The 20,634-nt window shown below is 55.9% G+C and overlaps 1 protein-coding gene and 1 pseudogene across 2 annotated transcripts in view; one reads left to right on the top strand and one right to left on the bottom strand.

The window, feature by feature from the left end:
- Positions 1-1,295: 1,295 nt before the first annotated feature.
- The window catches only part of CARS2 (cysteinyl-tRNA synthetase 2, mitochondrial), a 37,828-nt gene continuing 18,489 nt past the window's right edge, over positions 1,296-20,634 (bottom strand). The window contains 10 exon segments of the mRNA XM_082435269.1: positions 1,296-1,454; positions 1,456-1,497; positions 1,603-1,806; positions 3,899-3,997; positions 4,499-4,622; positions 6,079-6,217; positions 7,005-7,071; positions 13,807-13,874; positions 16,209-16,342; positions 19,749-19,878. Of these exon segments, the coding sequence (XP_082291395.1) occupies positions 1,353-1,454; positions 1,456-1,497; positions 1,603-1,806; positions 3,899-3,997; positions 4,499-4,622; positions 6,079-6,217; positions 7,005-7,071; positions 13,807-13,874; positions 16,209-16,342; positions 19,749-19,878 (1,109 nt within the window). The 3' untranslated portion in view covers positions 1,296-1,352.
- On the top strand, positions 11,406-12,400 carry LOC309647325 (mitochondrial import receptor subunit TOM20 homolog pseudogene; annotated as a pseudogene). The gene has a single exon. The product of its transcript is annotated as a mitochondrial import receptor subunit TOM20 homolog pseudogene (transcript).

Here is a 20,634-nt window from a genome sequence, read left to right as displayed (position 1 = left end):
AGGGAGATAAAAACACGTAAGCCCATCTGTCTAATGGTATGGTTTTCACCACTGCCTACCAGTACCGTTAAAATGAAGTACTAAGCCCGCAACGTAGCTATTCTTTCCATAGAAGACAAGATTCAGCCCACACGGGAACTGTTGTGTTTTTGCCCTGAATCCCTTTGCTTGAAAAAGCACAGTTAAGGGCCCGTGCTTCTGAGTGAGGTGAGCGGTTGCTCCTTGTCCTTTGCAAACCCGGGCACTCCGCCAGGAGACCAGCACCGAGGCACATCTGGTGGCCAGGTCAGGCTCCGGCCGGACAGCCTGCCCCGAGTTCTGAGCGGCCCTGCTTGGCTGGCCCGTGTCGGGGGCTGCCCGCCCTCTGGGATCCTGACTCCACTGCTCACGGGCTGGGTCCCTTGTAGCAGGTCAGCTTCTGAACGGGTTTCCTCATCTGTAGAACAGGAACCCCCTGCCTTTCAGGGTCAGGAAGGTCAGTGACGAAGTTAACGCGGCTGCTGGGCCAGCCCGGCTGTGCGCGCGGCGCCTGACGGGTGCTGACCTGCTGCCCGGGGCCGCGCCCGCAGGATCGGTCAGTGCCAGCCCCACAGCGGTGGACGCGGGCTGGCCTGGCTGAGAGCTGGGGGGAGCGGCGAGAGGGTCACCCCGCTTCCCGCTGTCTGGCTGAACAGCTGTAGCCCCCCGCCTGCGACAGAAAGGAGACGGAGCGCGAGGCCGCCGGCAAGCTCGGTCCCAGGTCGCCCGCGTCGTGCCCGCCTGTCACACCTGTGCCCTCACCCGTGTCACCCAGACTCCTCTCGAGCCACAGCCCTGGCCCCGTGGTGTCTGCTCAGAGGCAGCAGAGGACAGTACCCCAAGCACCAACTGTTTAAGAAAGAGGTCAAACAGAATAGAGGTGAAACAGAGCCTATCAGAGGAAATGGGCTGGAGGCTTGCAGGGGTTTCCTCTGTTGGCGTTTTCTGTGGTTAACCCGTTACTTTGTAACCAGGAAAATAAATGTAAAACCGTATGCCCACACCCAGTCCAGCACTGCCCAGCACGTGGGGTACAGGCCACTTCTCCTGCTTGAGACCAGGTGACCCCGGGGAAGGGATCCCACCTGCCCTTCCCATGACGTCTTCCGGGACCCCGTGTAGGACTGACGTCCTGGTCTCACGGTTTCAGGGCCGTCCCACGATGTCAGGCCCCGGGCTCGGGGGCCAAAGGCCATGGTGTGGGCTGATGTGACTTTACTGAACTACTGCGTCTGTGGCCGTCGAAACCCATTCTTCAGCACATCTACTAGCACCCGTGGGGCGGTGACAGTTTGGTTTATTTTAAGGTTAACTGAGCAGCCACAACAGAAACTTTAACGTCGAGCTTTTATCGTGACTTGAGGCAGCACAGAACCGCGCCGGAAGCCGTGGCCTCCGCATCCCGTGTCCTCAGCTCCCTGGTTTGGGGTCTTCTGTCCTCGGGTCCAGCAGCTCCCACGTGGACACGCCGCTCCTGTCCTGGGGAGGGAGACGGGCCGGGTGAGAGTCAGGGCGCGGGGGCGGGGCGGGGCGGCACAGGGTCGTCGGGGCTGCATCCCGGCCGCACCTGCGGGCGGTGCTCACCTTAATGCTGACGCCGTGGGCCGCCAGGTCCCGGCGCAGCGCGTCGCACGCCTCCAGCAGGGGCCGCCTCTCCAGGAGCTGCCGCCGCGCCTCCCCGGGGGCCTCCCCCGCGGCCAGAGCGAACTGCCGGACCTTCTGCCGGAAGCGGACCAGCTCCTCGACCACGCTGTGCAGGGCGGCCGGGCTGCCGGCCCCTGAAACACACTGCCGGGGCGCCGGGTGAGCGGACGGGGGCCCCGGGCCGGGGAGGGGCAGGGGGCGCTGCTCGTCTCCCCTCCCCTTGCCCTCCCCTCGTCCGAAGGTCCCAGTCACCCAGGCCGGTGAGCGGGGGCTGCCACTGCAGACGGCCAGCACCTGAGGGTCATTGGGCAGAGCCGGCAGGCCTGGGCCTTGTCGACCAAGGAAATCAAACCTGCTGGCTCCAGCTGCCGTTCAAGGCCCTGGACGTCCTGCGCACAAACGCGCACACGCGCAGCCCCGCGGCGCTCTCCCCCGGGGCCGGGGACCAGCAGCGTGGGTGCCGGCCGGGGGAGCTCCAGGGCTGGCGTGGGCCCAGAGCCCTTCCAAGTTGCCAGGCGTCCTCCCCCCCACCCACCCCACGGAGGAGGGGCCGGCGGTCCAACTCCCTTCAACCTCACGTGATCCGCAGCCACTGCTCCCACAGTAGAAGACGGCTCGTTACAGAAACGTGAGCCCCCAGCGGGCTCCGGGGGCGCCCCAGCTCGGGGAGGAGGAGGGCTTGTGGTGACCCAGCGGAGACCTGGCCCCCTCAGCCTAGTGTGAGCCGCCAACAGGCCCTGGGCCGCCCAGGGAAGGCCGCAGTCCACTAGGGAATCAGTGTCTCTCAATAAACCAAACAGAAATCATCACAAAGATACGCGAGTCTTTGTGTTGAGGCCAGAGAAGCTCACAGCCTAACAAACAGTCCTAGGAGACGTCCCCGCTCACGGCCAGGGCAGCCGGCACCAGGCCTCAGCTGGCAGGTCCCCCAGCCCGGCAGTGTGGGCTGTGCCCAGGTCTCCCGGCAGCAGGTGGCCCGGCAGGGCCCGCAGGGAGATCCGGGTCGGCGTGCCCCCGTGTGCAGTCCAGGCTCCCCTGTTAACAGCCTGTTCACACTGTTTTAGAAAGTGGCAACTATGGCCCTTTCCTTTTCGCTCCTGAACAACAGTCCTAAGGCTGTTAGGTGAGGCAGAGCGAGGCGGGCCCCCTGGAGGAGGAGGGACCCTGGCCTGGGGCGTCAGGCAAGGACGCTTCTGTGCAGAGGACAGCCTGCTGGGGGTGAGGGGAGAGGCGGCGGCCGCGGGGAGACAGGTACACATGGGGAGGGCAGCGGGTGAGTGATGTTGGGAGGTGGGAGCCCAGAGGGGAGGGAGGTGGCCCGGGACTGCTGGGAACCGGAGTCGAGGTGTCGGGGTAACAGTCGATACGGAGAGGGGACCCAGGATCCCGGGGGCTGGCTCCGCCCGCCTAGGGCCAGAGCATCTGTGGGCAAGCGCAGCGAGCACCCGGTGCCCAGACCCTCCCCGCCGAGAGCAGCCAGGCTCCTGGGAGAAAGGCCGACGCCTGCCTGCGACACAAGGTACCGGCTGGGCTGGGAACGTCAGTGCCGGAAGCAAGGACGTGCCAAAGGGGTGGGGCCGTGTGCGGCACCGGCCAGCTCCACGCTCCGCCCCCCAGCGGAGGCGGACCCGAGTCCACACTGGCGCGAGGGAGGGTCTCTGTGGCGTGGTCACGGTGCACATCCGGGGCCCGGGACAGACAGTCACGGCCCAGAGGATGGCGTCACGTGTGCTGAGTCCCTGAGGGGCCGGGGTGTCAGGGCGGGAAGGCCACGGAAGGCCGAGGGACGCCCCACACACACGGGACCGGAGGCCCGGCGGCCGAACAGCCCACGGGCCTGGACCGGGCCTCTGCTGAGGAGGGCGTGACGGGGCCGGGGGGGACCAGGCCCGGGGATCCCCGACAGCTGGGGGCTCAGACGGCGCCGGAGAAACGTGCTCCCTGCGGCCTGACTGCCGTGCGCACGGAACCCGTGGCGCGCCGCTCAGCGTGCAGCGGAGGCGCGCGCTCGTCCTGCTCAGAGCCTCGTTTCGGCGAGTAAACCCCAGCCCTGAGCGCGTTCCCCTTCTAAGGGACGTAACGCATCTGAAGCACGGGGTACGCCTGGCCTTTAGTTACCGTTACAACCGGCGTTTCTGAAGGGAAGAAGCGGCTGTTCCCGCATTAGCATGTAGATTAGCATGTTAGCATGTAGTGTGTAGTCCCACGATCAAGGACTGAAGGAAGAAGGGCGTACCTGTCGCTCAGCCAGAGAAATCCCCACCGTCTCAAAGAACTGCTCCACGTAGGACACGATGGCACCGAACACGGCGGGGCTCCTGGGACCACCGGCCTCCTGCGACAAGTCACCCAGAGAAGGCTCTTGAAAGGCAAGAGCACCAACCCCGGGCAGGTCAGCCCCCGGCGGGCGCGGACGCAGCCCTGCGAAGCCGGCGCTTCCACCCGCGGCTGGGGCCTGTGCTCTGAGCGCCTGTGCTGGCACCGAGCCCCAGGGCGGCGGCGGCAGCAGGTGGCCTTCGGGGCGTCCCTGGGTCCTGGGCGTCCGAGTGGAGCCTGGCGCCAGGGCCCAGGGTCGGGCAGGGCTGGGGGGCAGTCGGGGTCCCCACCCGGCTTCCTTCCCCATCTCACGTCTTTGTGACAAACTCAGACTCCACTGAGCTCCTGTGTCCACGTGCCGGGCCTCCCCACGGCCCCCAGCTCTACTGACCCCGGCCGGGATGGGGCCACACTCAGGGGTGGCCCGGAGGCCACCGGCTCTGGGAGCTGGGTGGCCCCAGGGGCTGGCGAGGCGGCGTCTGCTCTGTCCTCAAAACTGTGGCCACGTCCCAGGAGTTACCTCGGCGGCCGCCTTCAGCTGTCTGTTCCCGTGGTGAGCCAGGTCCATGACGGCGTCCACCACCCCCGGCGTGTCGAAGTCGTCCGCCAACGCCGCCTGCACGGCCCCCTTGGTGCGGCCCAGCCTTTGGGGAGGTGAGCAGACGGGGCCGCTCCAGGGACCTGGCTGGGTGGCAGGAGCCACAGCGCTGGCCGGGTCCCAGGACAGACACACCCCGGGGGCTCCACCCTCAGGCTCCCCGCTCGGCTCCCACCCCCAGGGCAGCCCTTCCAGCTCCTTCCCTCTGCTGTCAGACCCCCTCAGGAGCCAGCTGCCGCGATGCTCGACCCCCTCAGCCCCTGGCAAGGAAACGGAGGTCACCGTCACCTCCTCCTCGCCTGCCCCCTGACCCGTCCCCAGCGGCACCGTCAGGTCCCCTTCGAGCCACCCCTCGCTCACACGCCGTCCTGCCCGCCTGCCGGTCAGTCACCGGCCCCTCCGAGGCTCCACCACCGTATTGATTCCCTGCTGCCCCTCGTCCCAGACTTTCCCCACCTCCTCTGGGTGCCCTGCTCCCCAGGCACAGGAAAGGGTTGGGCAAAGCCCCCAAGCTCTTCCCCCCGAGCCTGGGCCCGAGTGACCACGGGGAGAAACAGACCTTTGCTGCCTGGGCTCCTGCGACCCAGCGCTGTCTGTCACCCAGCGTGACCTGACCTCTCCTGACTGATGCGCAGACTCTCCCCTGCACGCCTGCCGGTGAGCGGCACTGCCGGTCCTTCCCTGGCACCCGCCGTCGGGAGGGTGGCCGAGGGACTGACGGCTCCCAGCCACACAAGGCCCAGCTGCCCGGCCCCAGGGCGTGGGCTCCGGCCTGGGCTCCACTGCTGTGACCAACAGGCAGCTCCTGCCTGTCTCCTGTGGATGCCCTCTCCCCGGCCGGCCCCGAAGGAGCCCCGGGCCCTCTACTCCTCCAGGGGATCCCTGGGCAGCGGGGCACACAGACCCCGCCCACCACCAGCCTCCGGGGACCCCTGATGACCCTGCCCTCATCTCCCTCTGGTATCCCCCGAGGCTCTGTCCGTCTTCCCAGTTTCTCACCATCTCTGAAGCCAATCTCAAACCTTCCTCGCATTTTTTTGGATGCAGTAAGACACGGAGGACCAGGTCGAGCTGTTTACCGAGCAGCAAAAGTGGAAACACCGTCTCCGCCTCCGGCTGGGCTCCGTCCTCCCGCCCGCGCCACCACTCGGTTCACTTCCCGGGGCCCCTTGCTGCGCTCCCACCTCTGCAGGCACGGCCGGCCTGTGGTCCCGACCCCCGGGGGGCGGGGGGCACACGCTGGGCTTCCGGGCGCGCCCATCGACCCCTGTCACCGCGACCCGGCTCCCCCCTCCTTCCTTCAGCAGCTCGCTCGTCCGCCCACCCGCCCCACTTCCGTCGACCACGCCATCCACGAGGCTCCTGACGCTCAGTCGCGACCGTGGGCCGTCCAGGCCCCCCCGAAGGCAGGTCCCTGCCCCTCCCCTGGCGGGCCCGGGGCTCCCACCAGCCCCACCCCCGTGTCCACAGCGCTCCCTCGGGCGGCCCTGAACAGCACCCACCTCTCCCACAGCGCGTCCTCCTGGACGGGGCCGCCCGCCAGCTGCCCTCTCATGTAGGCCCGAGCGTCCCCCACGAAGGCGGCCACGGCACGGAGCAGACGCCTGGCCTCGAGCATGGCGCCGTCGCTGTAGTCCACGGCTGCGGGGAGGGGGCCCGGTCACCCGGGAGCCGCGAGCGCCCGCAGACCGCCAGGCTCTGTCCTGACGCCGGGCAGGAAACGTGGACACCCCTCCCCACGTGGGTGGCCGAGGGCTCATTCCCGTTGACAGATGTACAGACAGACAGACGGCTCTGGAAAGCGGGGGCCCCGCCGGGCGCCTGAAGCGCCTCTGGGGAGGCCAGCCGACCGGTGCCACGAGGACTCGGGCTCCGTGTTCCCGGAGGAACAGGAGACCTGGCCGTCACCCCGCCCGCGAGCGTGCGGGGACAGATTAGGGACACTGGCTGCGCCCGGGCGGCCCCAGGTCTCTGGACAGGGGTCCAGCCAGCGGGGAGCGCCGGGGTCCCCAGACTCGCCTTCGGGGCTGGAAGGGGATGCGCCCTCTGGCCCGGGGGAGGGGCGGTGCCGTGCTGAGGGCTCCCGGCTCAGGCCCTGTGCCAGGACGGCCAGCCCACGAAGCCGGGGGCGGGGGGGGGGGGGCAGGTGCCGCCAGCTCAGGCTCTCCGGGCCCCGCGCAGCGCTGGGCACCCGAGTCCCACTGCAGAGCCGCGGCCTCGGGCCAGGCTGCGGGGTCTCCTGGCCGAGCGCCGGGGCCGTGCTCCCTGACGCATCCTCGGGCTTCCGTTCAGAACCCAACCTCAGGGCACGAGGGCAACACCCCAACGGCACGGGGCGCACCCCACCCGGATTCCGGGGTCCCCAGAGGCCCCCAGAGGCTCCCCGGGGCCGCACGTGAGGAGCACCCAGGCCTCCCTGCCAGCTCACCTGACCTGTAGCTGCTCCGCAGGCAGAAGAGCCGGAAGACGTCTGGGGAGGCCGTGCTGAGGAAGTCCTGCAGGGGGCGGGGCCGGGAGAGACGGGAGCCACTAACCCCCAGGCACACGCAGCGCTCCTCCAACCACCAGTGTGGACACCTGGACCGCCCCCCGGGCAGTCGCGGGGTGTTCGCCCCCCGAGCCTGCGGCCGCGTCACCCCCACGCAGCCTGTGCTGTCGCTCATCTGATGTGACCTGCGGGGCTCAGACCCACGGCTGGATTCTGTTAGAGCGTTCACTCAAGTGAGGGAGGGCGCGGATTCCTGTATCTCGATACAATCAACACCTGTCAAAGTCCTACAGATTTCATTCTGTGTGTTTAAAAACGTTAAGTTCTAAGGAAGGGGCCACGGATTTCGCCAGGCCAACAACAGGATCGATAGGGAAAAAGGTGAAGAGCCCCGTCCCACCCGACCTTCATCAGTAAGAGACCCGGTATTTCAACGTCCGTGTCTGTCTCCTGGTGCTCCTTCCCAGAGTGTGAAAAAGGAGTATTTCTTCGTCCCCTTAATTCCCCAAACTAGCCAACTACCTTGAGGCCCCGTGCGGTGGGCAGCGCACAGCGTGCGTGTTAATTCCCGCGTTTGCGCAGTCACGTGCCCTCGTGTTCTCACCCGTCACTCCCCCTTTAAATCTGCAAGCAGCAGCATGGAGACCGAGCCCCTGCGCCGCGATGTAGTTGCTGCACCACGAACAGCACAGGCAGGTAAAGAACTAGCACTGTCGCGCACAGAGCATCACTTACAGAATGCTAAGATGCGGATGTGCCGTAACTGCAGTGTGTCTGTAACGGTGCCAGAAAGACGAGGCTTAGTGAACCACACGCCAGACACCCAAGGCCAGGGCTGCATCCTGTGCCTTCTCTGCAAGTCCTTCTGTGTCCCGTCGGCCGTCACTCCAGCCACTCTGACAGCGCTTCCATGACCTGCCAGGGTCTCGTGATAACCGGCTGTGCTCGGCGGGACCCCAGTAAACACGCAGCTCAGCTGGCGCGGGGTCACACCGGGGACAGAGAGTGAACGCCGGGTACCCGGAGGGCCTTTAGCCACCCTCTGACTTTTCCCTCTCCTTTTTGAATTATTTCTTTAGGTTTCCTTCCCCACCAAAGCATGGACTCAACTGCTTCATAACTTGTTACAAGTCCTCTCCTGTCTCTGACAATGTAGCAGGAGGCCTGTTCCCCGTGGACACGCTTGCCTTAGGTGAGGATTTGTTTTTGTAAATTGTTGTCTGTTTAGCTTTTTATAAATCGCTGCCAGATGCTTGGTATGTGCGGCTGTGGAGCTGTTTGGGCAGAAGCAAAGCTGTGCATCTCCGCAGCGTGGCCACCGTCAGCAAGCCCTCCCCGCAGCCCCGGGGCCCTGACCGCTGACAGACACACGACACGCCGCCCCCAGCCCCACGCGCTCCTCTCTCCGAGTCGGTACCTCTCCTGCACTCCTGACTTTCTGCTCATAATCGTGCATTTAGTCACAGAATTTAAAAACTAACATTATGGATATTTTACGTCTGTCTAGGTCTTCGGTTTTTCTGAAAGAAATCTCTTTTCCATTTTAGCATTTTTGTTTTCGGGGTAGCCATGTTCTCTATTTCATCCAAAAAGGATTTTAGGTGGTTTTATTTTAAAGGGTTATTCCTGGACTTCCCTGGCGGTCCAGTGGTTAAGACTCCGCGCTTCCACCGCCGGGGGCACGGGTTCAATCCCTGGTCGGGGAACTAAGATCCCGCACACCACTTGGGCATTCCCCACCCCCCAAAAAAGGTGGGGAGTTTCCTGCCACTCAGAATGTGGACTCATTCAGATAAACCTCAATGTGTGTTTAGAAATCTAAGTTAATAGTTCTCCAAACGCCAGCAACACTACAGGGTATTTATTTTCACCACTGTGGGATGTCCCTATGGAGTCAGAGAGTTCAACGGAAATCTGGAATCTAACCTTTCTATGGCCTTCTGTGTCTGTGGACTGTTTCCTGATAATGATATAGAAAGAAGGTAGGACTATATCAAACTAAAAAGCTTCTGCACAGCAAAGGAAGCAGTCAACAGAATGAAAAGACAGCCAACAGAATGGGAGAAAACATTTGCAGACCATCCATCTGATAAGGGATAAACATCCAAAACATATAAAGAACTCACACAACTCGATAGCAAAAAAAAAAAAAAAAAGATTCAAAAATGGGCAAAAGACTTGAATAAACATTTTTCCAAAGAAGACCTACAAATGGCCAACAGGTAGGTACCTGAAAAGATGCTCAACATCACTAATCATCAGGGAAATGCAAATCAAAACCACAATAAGATATCACTACACCTGTCAGAATGGTTGCCATCAAAGAAATGTGTTGATGAGAATATTGAGAAAAGGGAACCCTTGTGCACGGTTGGTGGGAATGTAAACTGGTACAGCCACCGTGGAAAACAGTATGAAGGTTCCTCAAAAAATCAAAAATAGAGTTACCATACAATCCAGCAATTCCACTTATAGGTACACATCTGAAGGAAACAAAATCACTATCTCATAGATATATCTGCACCCCTATGTTCAATGCAGCATTACTGACAATAGTCAAGATATGGAAACAACCTAAGTGTCCACTGATAGATGAATGGATAAAGAAGATGTGACACACGCTCACACACACACATACACGTGCATATACATACTACGGACTATTAATCATCCAAAGAAGGAAATCCTGCCATTTGTGACAACATGGATGAACCTAGAGGACACTGGGCTCAGTGAAAGAAAGCAGAGGAAGACAAATACTGTATGATCTCACCCACATGTGGAATCTAAAAATAAAAAACAAACTCACAGAAACAGAGCAGGGAATTCCCTGGCGGTCCAGTGGTTAGGACTCTGTGCTCATTGCTGGGGCCCTGGGTTTGATCCCTGGTCAGGGAACTAAGATCCTGCAAGCCATGCGGTGTGGGAAAGAGAGAGAGAGAGAGGGAGGGAGGGAGGGAGGGATGAAGGGAGGGAGGGAAGAAGGAAGGAAGGAAGAAAGAAATGGAGAGCAGACCAGTAGTTGCCAGGGGCTGGAATGTGAGGCTGGGGAAGACTTTGGTCTCCTACAAAGTCCAACAGCAGGGAAGCAACTCAGTCCTGGAGTAGCACCCCCCCATGGGCCACTCACTACGTGGTCAGGAAAGTAATGCAGACTTTGTAATATCTATGAAAATTTTAAATGCATGTACCCAAGCAGATGTAGTTTAATACGGCCATGAAAAATATAATTTAAATGGCCATCAATAGGGGATGGTTTAAATTAATTAAGGTGCGCCCTTACAATAGATGATTCAGCCATTCAGATGAGTTAACTCCACATGACTCATGCAAAAGACTCAGTAGTTTAAGAGACACTTGGGACAACACCACGCGCACTAATGTTCGCATTGTAGGGGCCCCAGAAGAAGAGAGAGAGAAAGGGGCAGAGAGCTTATATTTCCAGCTAAGCTGGAAATCTGCCTAGCCTGCGAAAGGAAATAGACATCCAAGCCCAGGAAGCACAGAGAGGCCCAAACGAGATGAACCCAAAGAGATCCACAGCAAGACACACTGTAATTAAAATGGAAAAATTAAAAACAGAGAAAATCTTAAAAGCAGCAAGGGAAAAGCAACTAGTTTCTCACAGGGGAACTCTCATAAGACTGTCAGCTGACTTTTCTGCACGCCAGAAAGGAGCAACATGATATACTCAAAGTGATGCAAGGAAAAAACCTACAACCAAGAATACTCTACCCAGCAAGGCTATCTTTCAGATCTGAAGAAGAGAGAAAGAATCTTACAGACAAGCAACAGAACCCCTAAACCAACATTACACGACATGTTAAAGGGACTTCTCTAAGAGGAAAAGAAAGGTCCACAACTAGAAATATGAAAATTATGAAAGGAAAAATCTCATTGGTAAAGGCAAACATTCAGTAAAGATAGAGTAACCACTTATAAAGCTAGTGGGAAGGTTAAAAGACAAAAATACTAAAAATCATCTCTATCCACAATAAGTAGTTAAGTGATACACAAAACAAAAAGATGTAAAACAAGATGTAAAAAACATTAAACGTGGGAGGTGGGTAAAAATGCAAGCTTGTTAGCATGTGTTCAAACTGAGATCATCCACTAAAATAACCTCATATATACGTGGGATGCAGCAAAAGCAGTCCTAAAAGGGAAGTATTTAGTAATACAAGAAAAACCTCAGAAAAACTTAAGAAAAATCTCAAATAAACAACCTAACTTTACACCTTAAGGCACTAGAAGAAGAACAAACAAAACCCAAAGTTACTAGAAGGAAAGAAACCAAAAAGGTAAGAGCAGAAATAAATGAAATAAAGACTGAAAAAAAATATGAGAGTCCGCTCCGAGGGTTCTGAGGCAACGGCTGCTTTGCGGGCCCTGCCGCCGCCGACCCCACTCCTCGTTGGAGAGAAGGTGGTGGGCCGGAACAGCGCCATCGCCGCCGGCGTGTGCGGGGCCCTTTTCATCGGGTACTGCATTTACTTCGACCGCAAGAGACGGAGTGACCCCAACTTCAAAAACAGGCTGCGGGAACGAAGAAAGAAACAGAAGCTTGCCAAGGAGAGAGCTGGACTTTCCAAGTTACCTGACCTTAAAGATGCTGAAGCCGTTCAGAAATTCTTCCTCGAAGAAATACAGCTTGGTGAAGAGTTACTAGCTCAAGGTGAATACGAGAAGGGTGTGGACCATCTGACAAACGCGATTGCTGTGTGTGGACAGCCACAGCAGCTACTGCAAGTGTTGCAGCAGACTCTTCCGCCACCGGTGTTCCAGATGCTTCTGACTAAGCTCCCAACAATTAGTCAGAGAATTGTAAGTGCTCAGAGCTTGGCTGAAGATGATGTGGAATGAGAAATAAATGCCAACATAATAATCTCAATTAAAAAATATTTTTAAAATCTTAACTTGGAAGATGATCAGCTCTGGGGGCATAAGGGCAAATAAGCTTGTTATGGACTGTCCTACACTGAAATCTACCAAAGTTAATTTTTACTTTGTGTAGATCCATTTGTGTGTTTTATTTATTTTTCTCAGTGAAAAGTGTATTTTGATAGGTTTTCATTTTATAAATACACTCAGTTACCTAAATATGGATTTTGTTTATTCCTAAAACGTGCAATTAGAATGTACATATATAACATCACATTACTTACATTAAAAATACCCAATGCTCAGTTTTGAAAGATAGGCCAAAAAAAGTGTAGAAGAAAACTGAAGAATGCACATTTTTCTTTTAAGCTAGTGCAGTTTGCTGTACATCAGATGATTGGATGGAAACTTGATTGTGTATTAAAACTGAGCATTAAAATCTTTAAGAGATTCTTTCCATTTAATCTCTTAAATATGTCTAATGTGCTGCTGTGCTATAATAACTTCACTCCCACCGTTGATTAAATCAGTGGGCCTAATGTGTTCCGGATATTTATCTCCTTGTATTTTAGATATGTGTAGTTGCAAATAGCACCAGGAATTAGATCTGTGTACACCCTTAATCTAGCTGAGTAGGCTTCGCCAGTTAATGTCTGCCCGCATTTATAAAATGAGGGAATTGGTCTGCTGATTCAGCTTCTAATTCCTTTGGTTCTGTTTAGCATTTTCAAATCCCTTTTTCTGAGGGATGTATCTGTTTGGGCAACTAGCCCTTGCATTTTTTAATACTCTGAATTTTGCATGCTTGCCTGACTTAGTATTTCTGAATTGATTTTTTTTTTTTTAAGGTATAACTTGTGTTGATTTTCACTGAAATCATGGTTCTGTCACTACTTTTGTAAATTAATCTGAAATTTAACCTTCAAGGTAACTGGGACAATATGCTTGTAAAAGTGTGTGTTCCCCTTTGCTTTTATTGTCAGTGTACCTCCTGAATCCCCTTCCAGCCTGATTCACTTAACTTGTTATGGGAATAAGGTATAACTTTGTGGCTGAAGACTTGCAAAGAATGAAGATAATGGGACCTTTTATTCTCAAAATAGTGACATTATCTGCAGCCACAGATTCAGTATCAGACCTGAGAATAAAGATCCTTGGTACTTAAAAAAAAAAAAAAAAAAAAATGAAAGATCGGGCTTCCCTGGTGGCGCAGTGGTTGAGAATCTGCCTGCCAATGCAGGGGACATGGGTTCGAGCCCTGGTCTGGGAAGATCCCACATGCCGCGGAGCAGCTAGGCCCGTGAGCCACAACTACTGAGCCCGCGCGTCTGGAGCCTGTGCTCCGCAACAAGAGAGGCCGCGATAGTGAGAGGCCCGCGCACCGCGATGAAGAGTGGCCCCCGCTTGCCGCAACTAGAGAAAGCCCTCGCACAGAAACGAAGACCCAACACAGCCAGAAATAAATAAATCAATAAAAATTTAAAAAAAAAAAAAAAAAAGAAAGATCAATGAAACGAAGAGCTGGTTCTCTGAAAAGATAAAATCAATAAACCTTTAGCTAGACTCATCAAAAAAAAAAAAAAGAGAGAGAGAGAGAGGGCCCAAATCAATAAAATCAGAGTCTTGGAACAGGGAGGGGGAAGAGGCCGAGGCCCCCAGGAGCCGACACAGGAGGGGACAGGACAGGAAACAGCGCCTCGCGCTTTTAGACAAGAAAGAGCCGTTTAACCCAGAAGCAGGAGAATCCCGTCAGGGCCCCGGGGACACGGGGAACTGGAGATGGGGGTCTCCCGATGCACATCAGCCTCCGCAACACGTCGGCAAACTGGTGGGCACACAGGAAACACGACAAGCACGTTACCTTAATTGTGATGTAGTTCTGCAGTGATTTGGACATTTTCTCTTCTTTGCCCTTCACGTGCAAATGCCCTGAAACAAAAACAAAGTCACTCATTCTGTACCCCCAGAGGGAGGGTGAAGGAGGGCGCGTCTCCAGAGGCGCCTGGACTCCGGGAGCCCTGACCCGTCGCACAGCCCTGAGTGGATGCCCACAGAGGCCCCCCAGATCGGCCCCGTGCTCAGCCCGCCAGGAAGGGGGGCCCACGTCCACCCTGGGCCAGGGCATCACACTGCGGGGACGGCCCCTCCCTCTCCTGTGACTCACCAACACAGGGGACCTGACTCAGCGCCCGAGGAGAAGACACATCTTTGCTTCCACAAAGCGTGCGGGTCTCTGAGCAACACTGTGGGCGTTTCTGTAGCTCGTTTTCAGACATATCCCAGCCTCAGCACCGTTTCACCCCCGTGTGTGAAAGACGGGGGGACCCGAACCCCCTCAGGACTCCTCCATCTGAGCCTGGACCACATCTGTACGAGGTTCACTTCCAAGGGAGCTGTGATTTCCCAACAGAAGATTCTTCCACTTTTTCTGACACAACTTCAAGCACCACCTTTTTTCAAGCCAACTCTTCCAAGAACTGGTTACAATGTGGCTTCCAAAAAGCTACGTAACCTTGAATATGTCAACCTATGCAGCCTGCCATATACACCAAGTACAATTAAAGTTTTAAAAAACTGACAACATCTGGAAAACGAAACTCATCTGACTGCTGAACTCTACTTCCATCCATTTACTTCAGGAAAACCCATCGATTCTCCAGGGTGTCAGGAGACACAGCTGTTCCTCCGGGACAGGGCGAAAGTGGGACAAAGAAGATTCCAATGTCCTAACAGATCATGGGTCTTAACAGCAAAACCCTTCCCCACGCCGCATCCAAAGCAGCAGGACCTGCCGTGTGCGGACACAGAGCCCCGTGAGCGCTGGCACTGCCGTGGGTCCCGTCTGAAGGCAGACCCAGTCACCGAGGGGCACCGGTGCTGACGGCAAACCCCGACTCCTCACGCGCGCCACTGATGAAGGGCCTGTGGGGACCAGCCCTCGCGTCCCGACGGGTAACACGGGATCGCCTGTCCCCGAGCCTGCGACCGGGCACGGGAACACCTCCATCCCCGGGACCTGCGACTTCCTCCCCGGATGGGCCCGGAGCTCTCTGCTCTCCCAAGTCCTCCCGCTGAAGGGGGAGACCTGGTTCCACGCAGTTTATGACAAGAGGAGTGAGCCCCAACCGGAAACGGGTCCGGGGGTCCCTGCCGAAGCACCGGAGGAACGGAGCCGGGGCCATCGGGCTCTCAGCCCGGCACAAAGGACGCGGGTTCTGGCTCCTGTCGGGCGCCAAGCAGGGACACGAGGTGGAAACTGGACCTCGGCCCCTGCGCTGGGAACGGCAACTCAGCCCGTCCCTTTCAGACGACCTCAGGGCAGCACCGAGATGCGGGGTCGCACACAGAGCCGCGAGGCTGGTCCCCGGGCTCCGGGCGGGGCACACGGGGTGCGGTGGACTCGGGGTGGCAGAGGCGCTGCAGGGCGGGCCTGTGCGGAAGGCAGCCCCGCTGGTCACTGTCACCCAAGTGGACCCCCGCCGCAGACCTGAAGCAGCTACTGCATGACAAAACTGGAGTGTGTCTGCGTTTAATACCACCTCGCTGGCAAAACCTGGTTTCCTTAATCTAAGGACTTAAAGAAATGGTTCTCGTTGGCTTCCTGAGCTTTAGATGTTGACCGTGTTTGCATCTCCCAACCCCATCACTACCAAAGCCTTTTCTCTTTCTTCCCCTCAAATACCTTCACTGCCCACTCCAGAAAGGTAACAAAACCAGTTCAAAGGCTCCACGACCTTTGTCACAATCTTGGACACGTGAATCTCCCCATGCGTCACAGGAAATTCCAAAATTGCTTCGCTCAAGCCGCCGCTGGTCTCACAACGTCGTATCCACTTCTTAGAGCAGACAACTGGTGTGAATCACGAGGATTTTTGAACAGGGAAACGGAAGGCAGCGCTTTCAGAGAATGACAGATATTTACGGTGCCAGTGTCACAGCTCAAGAATGGCGTGTTCATAATCATTACGACATCATGCTATTTGAAATTCCCTCTTCATAGTTTCCTTTCAAACAAACTCCTACAGAACAGCACTGCGTAACATTTTCCGAACTGTTGTCAGCTCACGCTTCAGTTCTAAAAGGCATATTCGGTATTCCAATCCAAGGAAGTTCACGTCCAACCAACAACAAGTCAAAGACAATTTAAGGGACAACTCTGTTTCTTGACCTATTAGCTGATGCAGGTGTTTCCAAAGGTAGCTGTTTCACAGACAGAGTCGAGAGAATTGAAATGGAACAAATCAATCTGAAGTCATCACTCACCAGAATGTAGGAAATAATTCCCCCACTGCTGGCACTGGTGAAAGACCTCGCACTGTGCGATTTCGTTCTCGTGGTGAGGAAACGCTAAATCTATGCCACCCGAGTGGATGTCCAGCCGACTTCCAAACACCAAACTGCAAGACACAGCGCAGAGCAGGGAGTTAACTCAATCCAGTGACACGGTCTCCAAACCACATCCCGTATTTACTCCTTCCAGCCCTGGGCCACGCACACACCGAATGGAGCCCAATTCCAAGTGCATGATAATTCACCTGATGCAAACGGAACCTGACATTTCTTTTTACTTCATAAAATCTCTAATTCATAGCTTTTTCTCCTGGGAAAGAGACTTCATTTTCTTTGCTCTGGATACAACATGTGGTTTTTAAAAACTTCAAAATTACTTTTTCTTACTTTCAATAGGCAGACCTTAGTGGTTGTTCAACTATAACAAAAAAAGAACTATAAAATCAAGAGATTTTTAATTTGGCTTTTGAAAAATGAGCCATTCAGCAGCCATACATGCATAACAAAGTAACAGAATTCAAAGTGACACATTTCAGCTGGCGGCATTTCAGCTATAAGGCTGCTCGGTCCCGAAAAACCTCAGTCCACAGAACTGCACGCTGCACCTCTCAGGCCTGCCGGGGACACTCAGTGTGTGCAGCTGTCACCAGAGCACCTGCAAAACAACCGGTACCAGCACCAGTGGTCCAGGCTGGCCAGCAGCTGCTTCAGAGGACGTTAAAAATGCAGAGATCAATGAAAAATGCAAAAGTTCGTACAACGGAAAGGGGGCGCACGGCAGGCCCGTCGGCCCCCTGGGGGTGCAGACACCGGTGAGTTTTCTAAAAATGGTTAAAAATAGATGTTTTCAAAGATGCCACAGCCTCACTGAGGTCCTTCCTGCTGAAGGCCAACTCTCCTCCCACTGGCCCAGCTCTGGAAGAACCACGCATGCACTGGTCACACCTGAGCTGACTGGGTGAGCAGGTCATCCAGGACCGTACATCCTTGGCAGTGGTTTCTAGAGAATCTCTAACAAGAGTCCTTGAAATTCAAACGCTATGAGGGCGAGCCTGAGATGGGAGGGACCAGGACTGGGGAGGAGCGTATGAGGGGCCACACTTGCATTTGTAACGAGTGACCCATTTTTACAAAGATCTGAAGCAAATATGACGAAGTTAAGACTTAACAGCTAAACCGTGGGTCTGCAGTGTTCGCTATATTAGTCTCTAGTCTTGTCTGTATGTCACACCTATTTTAAAATAAGAGAAAGCTGAAAAGGAATAGAAGTCCATTTTCATTATTTAGATTTCAACAAAAATAAAACATTTAATGGTAACATTACATTTGAAATTTACTAAATGTTTCCTGCTTTAGAGAAATTATTTGAATCTAAAAGATAAAGATCTTTTTACAACACGATGTATATCCCACACCACTGTTAAATCAACAAGTATTTGTAAATACTTTTACGTGTTTACAGTAGGGCTGAGAGCTGGACATGTCTGTTTTTAATATTTATTTATTTACTTTGGCTATGCTGGATCTTAGTTGCAGCACGCGGGATCTTCGTTGCGGCGTACCGACTTCTTAGTTGCAGCATTCTGACTCTTAGTTGCGACACGTGAACTCTTAGTCGCGACACGTGAACTCCTGGTTGTGGCATGCCGACTTCTCAGTTGTGGCATGCATGTGGGATCTAGCTCCCTGACCAGGGATGGAACCCGTGCCCCCTGCATTGGGAGCGCGAAGTCTTAGCCACTGGACCGCCAGGGAAGTCCCCAGTTGATGGTTTTTTAACGAAAAGTTGGACCCCGTTTCACACTGACAACAGGGTGTGACATCTCAGGAGTTTCAGGTGTGTTTCCCGGTAAGTCATACAGACATCACCACGGGCGAGGGCAGCTCACGAGGGTGAGCACGCGGCGAGGGGTGGTGGAGGTAGGACCCCTTCTGGGTCTTCACTGGGATGGACATGCTGGCACAGGCCGGGGGCGGAGGGTGAGGCTTCCCCCCCGGGAGAGTGGGGCGAGCCTGCACCAGAGACGAAACCAGCGTGGGGTCGAGGCACAGGGCAGCCTGCTCCTAGGTAACGTTCACGCCCAGCCAGGAAGCTGCTACGTGCAACAGCCGACAGGAGGACGACTGGGTTTGCGATAGGAGGACGATTGGGTTTGCTGATCTTAAAATTTGGGGTGTGGCTAGTAGTTTGCAATGTTCACCTTAATCATACTTTGTTTCTAATTTTAAAAACTGATTACAGGGGCTTCCCTGGTGGCGCAGTGGTTAAGAATCCGCCTGCCAGTGCAGGGGACATGGGTTCGAGCCCTGGTCCGGGAAGAGCCCACGTGCCGTGGAGCAACTAAGCCCGTGCGCCGCAACTACTGAGCCTGCGCTCTAGAGCCCATGAGCCACAACTACTGCAGCCCATGCGCCTAGAGCCTGTGCTCTGCAACAAGAGAAGCCACCGCAATGAGTAGCCCGCGCTTGCTGCAACTAGAGAAAGCCCACATGCGGCAACAAAGGCCCAGTGCAGCCAAAAATTAATTAATTAAAAAAAACCTGATTATAATAAATATCTACAACACATCAAATGTATCAAAATCCATGAGTTAATGTGCAGAGCTCGGGGAACCATGGTGGGAACCCCCAGGGCAGGCTGGAAGTGGAGAGCCCAGGCGGGATGCGGCCTTCGGTACCTGCGAGCACACATGCAGACACACGCACACACACCTGCGCACACACACACACACACACACAAACACACACGGGCAGAGCCGAGGGAGCGCCGACGCCCGAGGGACGGTCCACAGGGCAGGTCCACAAAAGGAAGGTGGATGAGGCCCCAGCAGAAACGCCAAAACCAGAAGAACGTTGTTCCACAGAAGCCAGGGAGCGAGCAGGGGTGTCAGCGGCCTGTCACAGACCGGGCTGACGGTCACCGTGACCTCAGGAGACCAGAGTGGGTGGGGACGCCCGTCAGACAACAGCGGGGATGCGTGGACAGTGAGAGAAGAGACAAAAAAGCGGGTCCCTGGAGGAGAATGGAGACCAGAGAAGCACTGTGTTTACAGGGGTTCCCAAGACAGACACGTCCCGGGCGTGGTGCTGCCCGAGACAGAGCCGGCAGAAAGCGCAGACGGAAGGGGACGCTGGGGGTCACGCTCGAGGCGCCTGGTCCAGGACCAGCTCTGGGGCTGAGGATGCGGGTCCAGCCCCTCGCCCAGGTCCCTGGCCGCCTTCCTGAACCTACCGCAGAAGAGATGCAGGCACCCCCGGAGCTGGCCTGTGTGATGGGCAGTCAAGAACTAACTGCAAAGCGGGCTCTTCTACTGAAGAGACCAAGCGCTGATGTTGGGGAGATAAACGTGTTCTGGTTTTGCTGTTTCCCTTCCCACGGCCGGTGCCCCCGGGCGCTAAGCTTCCTTTCCAAACCACCTGCGTTGCCGGCACTAGGACCAAGCCTGCCCCGCCTGCACCCTCTGCTGGCCGAGAGTGCGCATCGCAGCACAGACGACTCCGGGAACAGCTTACCTGGCGATGGTGGAACACTCGGTATGCCAGCCAGGCCTCCCGGCTCCCCACGGCGAGGCCCAGGACGGCTCCCGGGGCTTCGCCGCCTTCCACAGTGCGAAGTCGCTGGCATGCCGCTTGTCAGAGTGACCTGCCAGTGACAGACGGTTAATCAGCGGGAGGGAATCCAGAACGAACCAACACAGTCAGCCCCAAACAGGCGGACGCACGTCCCCGATTCCGTTCCTCTGAGAAGTAACCTCACATTTCTCGTGCACGGGTTTTTCTCTTTGCCACGTGAAAGCTAGACAGCTACCAGATACTCTTCTCTATAACATGACAGAAGCACGCGGTCCCCCGCAGTGCGGCCCGCTGCAGTAACCTGAGCGCTGCGCGCGGGGTTGCAAGCACGTGCTGCCCTGAGGGGCCTCCTCCGCACGCGCTCTCATTCTCCCTCATTCCGTCTGTGTCAGTAGCTGAGTTTCAGACTCACGGTTTTCAAAGAGAAGTGATAATCACATAGAGCAAAAAGGGAAATACCAGAGTACTGTATCAATCACATTCAGAAAGCAAGAGAACTCAGAAGAGGAGGGTTCAGGGCCATAGGACAAGCCGGTACGGGGCTCTCTTTACGTTCCAGAGCTGCGAGGCCACCAAGATGCCCTTCAGTGGGCGATGGATAAACAAACTGTGGTCCATCCAGACAATGGAGTGTTACTCAATGCTGATAAGAAGTGAGCTTTCGAGCCATGAGAAAACATGGAGGGGGGACTTCCCTGGCGGTCCAGTGGTTAAGACTTCGCCTTCCGGTGCAGGGGGTGCGGGTTCGATCCCTGGTTGGGGAGCTAAGATCCCACCTACCTCGCAGCCAAAAAACCAAAACATAAAAACAGAAGCAATATTGTAA

The sequence above is a fragment of the Balaenoptera physalus genome (assembly GCF_965194825.1).
Source record: "Balaenoptera physalus genome assembly, chromosome: 18".
NCBI classification, from domain to species: Eukaryota; Metazoa; Chordata; class Mammalia; order Artiodactyla; family Balaenopteridae; genus Balaenoptera; species Balaenoptera physalus.
This window is presented reverse-complemented; position numbering and strand designations above follow the sequence as displayed.